Here is a 12,560-nt window from a genome sequence, read left to right as displayed (position 1 = left end):
GGAGACCTTGAGTGGAACTGAGAGCTGAGGACTGGAGGCAACTGTTTCTATAATTATTTCTACGAGTAATACTATCTAAAATGTCTAAAGTGATTTTGCAATTTTACGGTTAATTATTTTAAAGTGATTCTACTTTTTATTCAAGATAGACTTTGTGTAGTTAGGATATTATAACTGCCTGAATGTAGATTATACCGGTTTTTAACCAGTTTTGATAAAGACGGCTGAGAGTACACTCAGCCTTGGATAAGAAACAGATTATACTTTAAGTGTGTGTGTTCTATTTGATTGTTGATCCGTTTCACAGGTCTGGAGCCAGCTCTAATCAGTCTAAGGGATGTCTGACGTTTATGCTTAAGATATTGTTCAGAATATACGCACAAACCCCACGTGAAAATTTCCTAGTCTATCTCTGTTTTAACCAATCAGGTTAGAACACCTGTATGTGTGACGCAGTTAATGTCGTTATGTGAGAGTATAATTGTTATTGATTGGTGATTGTAAGCAGAGCGGCCTAGGAACTCATTGCAAGTGTTGAAGCTGGCATCTGTTGATGTAACTGCAAACTATCTTCAGTAAACTTGATTTATTTATTTAAATCTCTGACTCCGGCTCTTCTTCATCTACTAGACTGGTCATTCTTTGGGTCAAACTGTAAACTATCCCTACAAGCGCCTCTGGCCACGCCCCTTCGCTGCATGGGGTGAAAGCGCATAACCTGAAAGGTTTATGATTTCATTTACCCAGATTTTTTTTTGTAGTCCCCAAATTCGTTCACTGTAGGCTTTTCTAAGCTAACTCTGTAAAAGTCCTTTGCATCGAACTGAGCAAACTTTGATTACATTCAGAGATGTTGTTTATGTTCACACAACTACATTACACATCAAAGTTTGAAATATAATATCGTAGTGGACCACCGCTTTAATTATTATCAATGTTTTTGCAGTTTTATATTTTTGTGGAAATTGTAATACTTGTGTCAGTTACCACAAACCAGATAGACAACATGAAGAGCTCATCCAGACCCGCAACAGTAGTGATCATTCCTCCATCACAGCAGTCGCACATTAACAACAGAGAACAATCAGACATAATATACAGCATGAAGAAACAATTTAAACACAAATAATCGTTTAAATGTTTAAAAAAATCATTTTAATAAATCATTACTCATTATACATTACAAAAACCTCTATATTTTATATAAACTATCAAAAAAGTATGAGGTAATCTTTTTATTTTAAAGTGCAACACGCCCTGGATGTTTCCTAGCATCAGGTGTACCTTTATATCTGATATAAAGTACCGTTAACACTGTGGATATGTTAAACTCATAGAGTGAAAGGCTGTTTTTGCACTGCTGTCCCTGAATCAACACTAATCCTGAGCTACAACACGTCCTGGATTTTACAGTGAGATAGGATATTAGCATGAGGATGTTTTTGGTATTGCTCTGTTGTGTTTGATTAAATCTCATCTGAATCGTCCCAGTCACTGACGGTCACGAGACTGCTCTTCAATGTGCTGGCCGTTCCTGCGTCTGTGAGGCCTGCAAAACACAGAAAAGCAGGTCAGTTGTCATTTCATTATGTGGAGTTTGCTCGTGTTGGCGTAGATGTCCTCCAGTTTCCCCCACAGTCCAAAGACATGTGCTATAGGTGAATTGGATGAACTAAATTGGTCATGGTGAATGAGTGTGTGTAAATGCCAGAGTGTATGGGTGTTTCCCACTACTGGGTTGCGGCTGGAAGGGCATCCGCTGCGTAAAACTTATGCTGGAATAGTTGGCGGCTCATTCAGCGGTGGCGCAACAGATTAATAAAAGGACTAAGCCGAAAATGAATGAATAAGTTGGCGGTTCATTCCGCTGTGGCAACCCTTTGATAAACACAGGACTAAGCCGAAGGAAAATTCATAAATTAATATATTTTGAGTTAAAAAAGTGGTTTGCAAGTGTTCGCTGTTTCGTTTCAGGAGTCCCGAGTTCGAGTCCCAGCTTGCAGACCTTTGTCGATCCCTTCAACTTCTCTCTTTACAGCTTAGCTTCCTGTTTAACTAATGTCCTATCACAATGAAGTAAAAACATTTTTTAAAGTACCTGGCTTGTGTCCTTTGCCAGTTGAGGAGCCCCAGACACTTGTGCTGGTGTCTTGACTCTTGTCCAGGCTCTTTCTGACGGGTACAGGACACTGAGTGGGTTTGGCCACAGCGGGCACATCTTCCAGAGAGGAGATATCCCAGTCATCATCATCATCATCATCATCTGAGTACTGAGACACAGCAGAGAAACACTCATTACAAATTTGGTATAGAGACGAAAATGAACAAATGTAACCAATTAACTAATGCAGAAATAAAAAAAATCAATTCTGGAAACTAGGAATGATTGATGAAAATGGTTTTTTGGTTTTTGCCTGAAAGAAAAAAAGGCTGAAAAATGTAAGTCATTAAAATTTAACTTAATTTAAGTTAAATCATGAAGTCTTACTTTATATTAGCCAGTAAAATATTATAAATAGATGATATAAATATAAAAATATATATTTTATATTCAAATATAACTATAAAATAATGATAGAAAACGACTTTGTAAAAAAAATATGTATAACTTTCCAATAGGGATGCACTGAAATTAAAGTTCTAGGTCAGAACCAACAAAGCATTGCAATAATTATTTAATATTTTTGACTTTATAATATAAAGTATTGGCGTTACAGTGACACAGTGGGTAGCACCATCGCCTCACAGCAAGAAGGTCACTTGTTCGAGCCCCGGCTAGGTCAGTTGGCATTTCTGTGTGGAGTTTGCATGTTCTCTCCGTGATTGTGTTGGTTTCCTCCAGGTGCTCCGGTTTCCCCCCAAAGACATGCGGCATAGATGAATTGAATAAGCTAAATTGGCCATAGTGTATGTGTGTGAATGAGTGTATGGCTTTTTCCCAGTGATGGGTTGTGGCTAGAAGGGCATCTGCTGCATAAAACATATGCTGGATAAGTTGGCAACCCCAGATTAATAAAAGAAAATGAATGAATAAATATAAATATAAAAGTAATGATAGAAAAGAACTTTGTAAAAAACATTAGTTCGTTTCCCGAGGGAATGCACTAAAATGAAAGTTCTAGGTCAATACCAAAAAGCCTTAAAATAATACTTTTTAAATAATAATTATATTAATAATTGTATAAATAATTATAAAAATATTTAATAATAATTACATGAAAATATAAAGTAATTTCGTAGGACTTTTTATATTGAATTTAATTTAAGTTATTACGATAAATCAAAAAAGTCTTACAAAATTACTTTTATACTTTACTATATTATCTTGTAAAAACAATAAATAATTATTACTATGCAGTTTTGTTATTGCGGCAACACGGTGGTTCAGTAGTTATCACTGTCGCCCCACAGCAAGAAGGTCGCTGGTTTGAGTCCCAGCTCGGCCAATTGGCATTTTTGTGTGGAGTTTGCATGTTCTCCCAAAAGACATGTGCTATAGGTGAATTTTATAAATTAAATTGGACATAGTGCGTGCGTGTGAATGAGTGTGTGTGGATGTTTCCCAGTGCTGGGTTGCTGCTGGAATGGCGTTCGCTGTGTAAAACACATGCTGGATAAGCTGACCCCTGATTAATAAAGGGACTAAGCTAAAGGAAAATAAATAAATAAATTTTTGTTATTAATTTTTTTTTTTTTTTTTTTTTGGTTTATCTTCAGTGTATTCCTAAACTGTAATACATTTTTTTAAAAGTCATTTTTTAATATCATACTAAAAAATGTTGTTACTGTCACTTTTGTTTTCTGTAAGTTTGCTTGCTGCATAAATGTATTAATTTCTTAACTTCAAAGATTTGAAAGTTGTTGGAATTTACTGAAAATAAGTACATTGTAACAAGCCCCATAACTAGGGCCAGACGGAATCTGAAGACATTTTTTGCTGTTTCTGCGCAGAATTTTGCTAAAAATCAGCAGATTCATGCAAAATGATTTTGGTAGTATCATAAGTAAAACCTTAATATATGAACTAAATAGTAATACCTTTTTAACTTGTATTTAATGTTTACAATGCAAATCCAATTAGATCCACTTTTATTTGTTAAACAAATCAACTCTTCTATATAATAAATGTAAAATACAGAAAATATCACTTTACAAACTGTATTCTAAATAAATTATATGGTCATTTTAATATCAGTCAATATTTATTACTGAAAATAATTTGAAAACTGAATAAATATAAATTTACACACATTTACACAAGTAAATAAACAGAATTAATGATGGTCTAAAAATCTGCAGAAATCTGCGGAATTCTAAGCGTAGAAACTGACAGTTCTCCAAAAAAATGACAATTCTGTCATCATTTATTTGTTTACAAACTTTTCATTCACCTTTTTGAGGTTCTTTTTTCTGCTTAACACAAAGCATTCATTGACTTCCATACTTCCCACTATGGATGTCAATGCTTTTCCACCCCCAAAATTCCTCAGAATATCTTTTTTGTATTCAACAGAAGTAAGCTGAGAACCTCTTGAGTGTGGGTAAATGGTGAGGAAATGTTCATTTTGAGTGAACTATCCCTTTAAATACACATTTTTTAAAGGGCCAGCTCTTACTTTAAGCTCTTTCTTTGCGTTCTGCCTTGTATTTCTGACTTCTGTTGGCTTTTCCAGAAATGTATTAACGCCCCCTGCTGGTTTCTTAGGACCTCGAGCCGCCAGCTGTTTTTCAAGGCTTTTGCCAAGAGCTTTGACATTACCTACAGAAAACAGAGAGAGCACATAATATTTTACCAGATATTTTTCAAGATGCTAGTATTCAGCTTAAAGTGACATTTAACAGCTTAACTAGGTTAATTAGGCAAGTTAGGGTAATTATGCAAGTCATTGTATATCGATGGCCAAAATAAAACAAGACTTTCAACAGAAGAAAAATACAGGAAATACTGTAAAAAGTAATAATAATAATACGATATTATAATAATAATATTGACTTCAACTGTATATATAACAATATATCTGGAGTTTATTTTGTTTCCGTTTCAACACATTAGCTGACGCGAGTCTTACTGTGAGTGACGTTCTTCAGGTTTCCATTCTGGTCGGTGTGTTTGTGCAGCTGTGAGAGGTTGATCTCCTCCATCTCGCTGCCGTCGCTCCAGTCGCTGTCGCTCAGTGTGGTCACGTTTGTTGGTTCTGCGCTGGTCAGGGCCACAGCGGGACGCACCGACTGAGCCGTCGACTGTGTTTTAGCAGTGTTTTGAGCTTTGGCTGTGCTGCTGTTGACCAGGACAGTTTTCTTCTGCATTTGAGGGGATTCTTCATCAGATGATTCTTCTTCCTCTTCCTCTTCTTCTTCTTCTTCAGACGAGTCTTCGTCAGAGCTGAATGGAGGAGTTCTGCAAGTTGGACACAATTGGTGCATGTGTATGAGTCGATGATGAACAAAGGTTTATATTAAGGCTGCACAAAATATTGTTTTAAAGACCCTTTAAAGAAGACATGAAATCAAAACTAGCATATTGATTTTGTTGGCTCACGTTGCTAGTTTTGTGGTGAACAATTAATCTGCGCATGTCATTGAGAAAAAAAATGTTCGCTCTTGTAATCTTTGAAAACTGAAAATGCTCTTCCTGTTTGTTTTCAGTTTAATTCTCAGATTAAGTCTGCCTGAGGTATTGGGCGTGGCTAACATGCTTAACCACACCCCTCCAAATGTCAGTTTTGACAACCGAAAAGGTGAGGAGGAGGAGTCTGTTAGGGTGTAGTAACTCTACTGAAACCTTTTCCCCGATCTTTTCTGAATGAAACGCCTAGTTTACTACATCCAATCACAACGCAGTAGAATCATAAGCCACGCCCACTACTTTCTCATTTAATATTCCATTTCTCTAGGAACTGTGTTACAATATGAAAAAAAAAAATGGTCACAGCTTCCGGTTCATGCGCACTTTAAGGCATTTCTCTCGGCCAGTACGCTGTTTGCATGGGGAAACTTCAAATTCTCGAAAACTCTTTGATAACTTCCAATTAAATTTCTTATTTGAAATCACCAATAAAATTAAACAACTGTCTGTTTACTTTTGTTTCTAAATGTTCAAATAACATAAAATCTGCAGAAACTGTTGTAGAAACTCACGTCTGGTCCGAACCCCTCCCCTGGAGGTCCATCAGTTTATAGAGATCGATGATTGGCTCTTGTACTAAAAGGCGGGGCTTCATTCGCCTTATCCGCTTCTTAAGTGTGACGTCACGCTAAGCGGCTTCCGGGTCCAAGCGCTCTATTCAACTGAATGGGGAGGCTCGTAAAATGGTAGTAATAAACGTTTACAAAGCGATTTAATACTTTCGAAAATTACGATCGCAATATAATGTCCATGCCTAATATCCAATGGCCAGAATGTGATTCTTTTATTATAAATTGTTTTTGGTATTTGTGATGCAGCAAGCCCAGAGATTGTTGTGTACACTATGACTTTATCTAAAATTAACTTTAATGTGTGATGAGTTCAAATGAATGGCGGCTTGGACCCGGAAACAGTATTACATACGTCACCAACACGTCACCACTTATCAAGCGGATTGACCATTACACTTTTCCCCATTCAAAACTATACAAGTGACATGTCGTGTATTCTAAGATTTTTTAAATATAGATATTGCATTGGGCACATCTGCAATTTTTGCATCGTGAAATCGGAAATGTCGAGTTGGGATAATAGTACACCAGGAACTACAGTTCAGAACATTGTGGTGCCATTGCGAAGTTTAACCTTAATAGAGGACATTTTTTTATTTGCTTGTGTTTTAAGGCTTTTGACTAAACGATTTTAAGCAAATTCAAACCATTTATGTATGAGAAATTGTACAGTTTGTAGCTTTAACAAAGTTTAATCATATTAATTTTTACACTATGAAGACTTTAAACTATACAGTGTTATTTATTTACATTCAGTTTCTGCACCTTAATACAGTTAGGCTCTCCAGAAAACCATAAAAAAACGCACATTTTATTTGCTTTCTTTTCATATAGAGCAATACACGTAATAAAATTATATTCTTATCACATCATTTCAAGAGTTCACACTTAGCTGATGATTTACAAAGCTTATTTGGCATGCTGTCCCGGGAGAGAGCCCCGAGCTCAAGGGCTCCTCGAGCCCGGGGCTTCCTCCCGTTGGCAGAGCAAGAGGGGAGCCCGAGCTCAGTGGATCTCAGAACTCCCCTGCCGCTGTAGCTAAGGGAACGTAAGGGATTAGACAAGCTTGATTGTTATGTATGTTGAATGTCTTTGTATGGTGGGAGGAAACCGGAGAACCTGGGGAAAACCCACGCGGACACGGGGAAGACATACAAACTCCTCACAGAAACACCCACCGGACCTATGGAACTAGGGCCGGCAGTATTCTTGCTGTGTGGCTCGCAGTGCTAACCACTGGACCGCCGTGCCGCCCAATCACAGGTAAAGGAGGAGAATAGGGGTGGAGGGGGGTTTCTTCCAAACGAAGATAAAGTGAACTGAAAACTGAGGCTATTTATAGTAGCTTAGGGCTCATATGATTGGAAGATAGTGATTAGCAAATGCGAGACTGGCCGTGATGATTCATAAGCACGTGATCCTCTCGAAATTAGTTTATGAATAAACTTCACATAGCACAGAAAAACAAAACATTGCAATGTCAGTTTTTTCCAACATTGCACAGCCATAGTTTACATGCCAAATAATCTCATCTTTGATGACACAGTAAAAGGATCAGAACTGTCCCTTTTAATCTGTCGCTATCCCTCAAAGCACAAGACTTTACACATAATTTTTGAAACAGTTTTTAAAATTGACTATGATCACTGATTCTCTCCTGAACACTTCAGTCCTGTACCTGCGATGCTGCAGTGGTGTGGAGGTCTTGTGTGGGACGTTGGATCTGCTGCGTGGGACAGGCTGAGGGGTTCTTTGCTGTTTAGAAGCAGGGCCAGACATCACTCGAGTTACTGTCGATGGAAAACTGCTGGATCTGGGTCTGGACTGAACCACTGTAAGAAAACAAGACATCAGCTTTACTGTAAAAATAAAAAGCAACCCAGCAGTCACCTTAATGTCAAAACGTCAAAAAACTGACATCAAGTACATCCAAAAAAAAAAAAAACACATAAAAAACAGCCAATAATATCCTCCTTTATATTAATTGTCCTTAACTAACATGTAATTACACTGAAATTAATTAATACAATGTACTTATTGTGTACATTAAATATATGTTTTTACATTGTACAGGTGGAGAGAAAATTAAATGCAATGTTTACTCTATTTGTTTTAGTAACAGATAAACCTGTTAAGAAGAACCAAATAAAAATATCTCAGCTTTGATACTGTGTGTGAAATCAAAGATCCTGACCTTGTTCATGTAGTTTGGGTTTGACAGGCTGCTCTGTGTTCCTCTCCTTCACCCTCTGCTCCAGTTTATGGCTGATCTCCTTCAGTGCCCTTCGATAAACAGGATCCTCCTCCAGTTTTTTCCGCCGATCGCTGATAATCTGGGTCATGCTGCTCTTATAGAGGTTTTTAGACAGACCACTGACTCCCTGAACAGCACAACAGAAACTGAGGTTACTCTTTTTGTTCACATCATGTTTTTGTTCATTCGGTTGGTCATGTACCCCCTTCAGAGTTTCCCCTACCATTATATTACAGGGCTCGAAATTAACCTTTTTGCTTGGTAGGAGAGGTGCTCCGAACTTTAAAAATTTAGGCGCATGAGGCAAAATTTAGTCGCACCCAACAATTTTGAGCACCGTTACTACAAACATATTTATAAGATTTGAAATCAACACTAATCAAACTAACAAGCAAAAAAATATATATGCAAGCGTGAGGAAAATATGTTTCAACAAAATCCCGTTATCACAAGAAAATAGATTTTTAAAACGTAACTTATGCATTATGCATTATGCATAACGTTACATCATGCTAATAGCCATACCGGTCTTCATGAGTAGCGATATTGCCAACCCAAGCTCATTCTGGAAACGTAGCCCCGCGGAAGTTTCTGGAGACCGCGATTTACGTGGCTGGAGGTACGTACGGCTGCGTTTAGTTTTTTTCGAGCGAACGCTGCGGGGTGGTGTAGCGCCACTCCTCTCCTCCTCTTCGCGCTTGCTGGCCGACGGCTCACCTCCGAGTGGAGGGCTTTCCCGATGCAACCAGTTTGTCCGCTTAGCTCACAGCGTTGCGTCGGCGGAGCTGAGGCCCCTGAGGAGGAGGAGCCGGCCGTAAGGACGACGACCGGGATCGAGTCTGGGGAACAGCGGTTACAGAAATCAGGTAAGATGAAAAACAGAATCCGAAAAATAAGGGCGAGAACGTGGCGGGATCCGAAAACGCGGTCTAAATCGAAGACGAGGGCTTTTGTTTTTGTTTTTTTCTGGACAGCTTTTGAAAACCGTCGCTTGGGTTTAGTGAAGGAGGAGGAGGAGGAGGAAGAGGAGGGCGGCCGGGTTGGCCGATCTGGCGGCTTTTCGCGTGAGAACAGCGCGGGCGCGAACGGAGCGCGCTCCCGAGAGGCGCCCGAGACGCGAAAAAGCGCGCACAGCGGCCTCTCGCGGCTCGGCGAAAACAAAAAACGCTCGAATATGTACCTCCCGGGACGTATCTCGCGGTCCGCAGAAACGTCTGCGGGGCTACGTTTCCACAATGAGCCCGGGTTAGATATTACTTTACTCAGTGTAAGCCCGTTTGCGATGATGTACGTTGTGTTAAATTTTACATATAGCTGCCACTTGCATGGCAGACAGCATCTGGCAATTATATAAAGGATTAAACAGAAGCTCGCGTGCTAGATGTGGCAAACAGTTACCTGAAAATTCCATCCCACAGACTTGAAGCCAATGAAAGTCTTTTATCCACTTTTCGAAAAGTGTAGGTGGTAGATTAACATTCAGCACATGGTCACTAGTACGATGTGTCATTATTTATAACTTCAGATGCCATGGTTTCAAAAACAAAATCTGTCAGTGTTATCTTCATTCTCATCTTCAGCGCTTTACAATTTTTCGCGGTAGTAGCTCTCTCTGTCATCCCAAGCCAGAAGGCACTCGCTGAGTGATTGACAGCTGATATTAACCAATCATTCGCGTTCAGTGCTAGAGCAGTGGTGGGCCAATAAGAAGAGCGCGTAGGCGGGGCAAGCATTTCGGACTTGGCTTTGTTTACTGCAGCAAGTTGACATGACAACTGTTGTAAACCATTCCTGAATGCTGCGTTTCGCGTTTCAGGTGCAGACAAACAGCTTAGAGATGCATTCTGCGTAAAATGTCTCACGAATCCGCGCATGTGGTGAACATTTTGGAGTAAAAACTGATCGCACACAACAATTTTAAGCACTCGCAAAAGTGCTCCCAAATATATTTTGAGGTCGCATAAATAAAATTTCGGGCGCATATGTGACCAAAATGGTCGCAATTTCGAGCCCTGTATTAGCATTCATTTACTTGTATAGAAATTTGCTGAACAACTGCTAATTAATTATTTTCCATAACACTATATAAGACTAGCACGAACTAGATTTGCTCACATCTTAAATGTGTCATTTGATCATTTGCAAGCATCTTCAATGTGTCATATTTCATTTTAAATGTATATTTATTTTATTTCATGCATTGTTCACTCATGGAGTTGTATTCTCCATGCATTCTGTCTTCTCGCTGTTTAAGCAAAGGCCACTGATTAAAAAAAACTGGCAGATAGCATTTTATGTAAAAGAAAAAGTACTATTTTATTTAAATACTATTTAGTTACTATTAATTATCTATTTAAGAACAAAATTTGACAGCAGAATTACAAATAAAATTTTAAGGACATCTTTCAAAATCTAAAATTCAAGCATTTTCAAGGATATCCAGCACCCGTAAGAACCCTGTATGTCATATTTACTGCTGCAAGATTTGAGAAAAGATGCCATTAAATAGTAGGTTGTCAGAAACCCCCTAAAAAGGTGTAAACACTAACCTTGATGCCTAAGCTCTGCAGTCTATCATCCAGGTTGTGCTGAGCTGCCAGACGCATGTCTCTCCTCAAACCCGGATTCTTCAGCAGCTCTTGCACCTCCTTCTGCCAAGACCTGTTTTCCGTCGGACTTTCAGAGATGCTTGAGGAATCTGAAAAAAAAAGGATAGGAATGATCATGGTAGTCTGTGTTCGACATACAAAATGGCACATTTTTTGTCATTCTCCAATTGCAGTGGCAGATTCAGCATCACGTTCCAAAAAACTTCTTAGTCAGAAGAAAATACACAGCTCGATTATGGAGGACTGAATGGAATTGTTTTATAAAACCGCCATTATAATGCTGCAAAGTGACAAAGTTTTAATTATATGCACGCTTGCATCTCCAATCAAGTTACTTTTTTAAATCAAAACTACAGGAAAAGACATGTGAAAGCATCACAATTTAAAATAATAATTTTCTTGATTGGTGACTTAAAAAAAAAGTTATTTATTCCAGTGATACATGATCCTTCATGAATCATCCAGAAAAGCTGATTTGGAGCTCGGGGAGCATTTCTTCTTATTATTATTATTAAATAAGCTGCTTAATTCATTAGGTGTACTACAGCAGGGGAGTTTTCGAGATCTACCTGAGCTCAAACTCCCCTCTCGCCCTACAACAGGAGGGAGCCTCGGGCTCGAGGATCTTATGAGCTCAGGGCTCACTCCTGGGACATCATGCTAAACACGCTTTATAATCAATCATCAGCTAAGTGTGAACTCTTGAAATGAGCTTTAGTATAGTTTTTAGATAATACAAATGCTCCCATTATTTATTGTTGTTTCAAATACAACAAACGAAGATATTAAAAAGCCACATGAGGGAGAATAAATTACATGTATTATGTATTCGTCATTTATGGGTGAACTATCCCTTTAAGTAAGATTCAAATGATTCAAATGTTACTGCTAGATAGTAGCAACAGAGGGTTAAACGTGAGATTTTTTAAATTATTTAGTCTGACTTTGTATAAAGAAAGAACGGATAAGCCACTGCAATTGTATGGCAACTTTCAAACATATAATCAACAAGGAACATCAATTAAAACCCATACATTCCCTGTAGCTCCACACTGACATATTCATTCTCTAACTCTGAGCTGCCCACTGATCACACGCATGCTGTAACTTGCATTTTCCCGCTCATGCCAAAGTTACGACACACACTCAAATAATGCACGCCGAGCTGAGCGACAGATCCATCATGCAGACGGGATGCGTTCATGCCACAGACTACACTGTACTCGATGATTACCTTTGTCCTCTTCTGACAGCTCCACTATAGGATCCAGCTTATGCACTGAGTTGGACTGCTCTGATAGGACAGCGCGGAGAGGTCAGAGAAGAGTAAAGGGGTTACACCATAATTCAGATCTAACTCTTTTATTCTGAACTGATATTACCCATACTGACCCCATGCTTGCTTAAGAGCTGATTAAAACACATTTTTTAATGTATGTAAAAAAGGTCCTGAAGCCATCTACATTTAAAGTAAATAATATTAGCCTCCCTTTTTAGTT

General features: G+C 38.6%; 1 protein-coding gene across 11 annotated transcripts in view; it reads right to left on the bottom strand.

Annotated features, from left to right (window-relative positions):
- Positions 1-1,132: 1,132 nt before the first annotated feature.
- The window catches only part of dzip1 (DAZ interacting zinc finger protein 1), a 30,769-nt gene continuing 19,341 nt past the window's right edge, over positions 1,133-12,560 (bottom strand). For 4 of the 11 annotated variants that reach the window (NM_001312898.1, XM_073952765.1, XM_073952766.1 and 1 more), the window contains exons 12-19: positions 12,296-12,355; positions 11,002-11,150; positions 8,393-8,579; positions 7,877-8,030; positions 5,070-5,398; positions 4,617-4,759; positions 2,099-2,270; positions 1,133-1,549 (exon numbers count right to left, since the gene is read on the bottom strand). In NM_001312898.1, coding sequence (NP_001299827.1) covers positions 1,467-1,549; positions 2,099-2,270; positions 4,617-4,759; positions 5,070-5,398; positions 7,877-8,030; positions 8,393-8,579; positions 11,002-11,150; positions 12,296-12,355 — 1,277 coding nt within the window. In that variant the 3' untranslated portion in view covers positions 1,133-1,466. Of the gene's footprint in view, positions 1,550-2,098; positions 2,271-4,616; positions 4,760-5,069; positions 5,399-7,876; positions 8,031-8,392; positions 10,015-10,324; positions 10,698-10,898; positions 11,151-12,295; positions 12,356-12,560 lie in introns of those variants that run through there. The other 7 variants (NM_001001501.2, XM_073952767.1, XM_073952768.1 and 4 more) reach the window with 4 other exon arrangements.

Source organism: Danio rerio, chromosome 6 (genome assembly GCF_049306965.1).
Source record: "Danio rerio strain Tuebingen ecotype United States chromosome 6, GRCz12tu, whole genome shotgun sequence".
Classification (NCBI taxonomy): domain Eukaryota; kingdom Metazoa; phylum Chordata; class Actinopteri; order Cypriniformes; family Danionidae; genus Danio; species Danio rerio.
The sequence above is the reverse complement of the archived record's forward strand: the minus strand, read 5'-3'. Positions and strand labels throughout refer to the sequence as shown.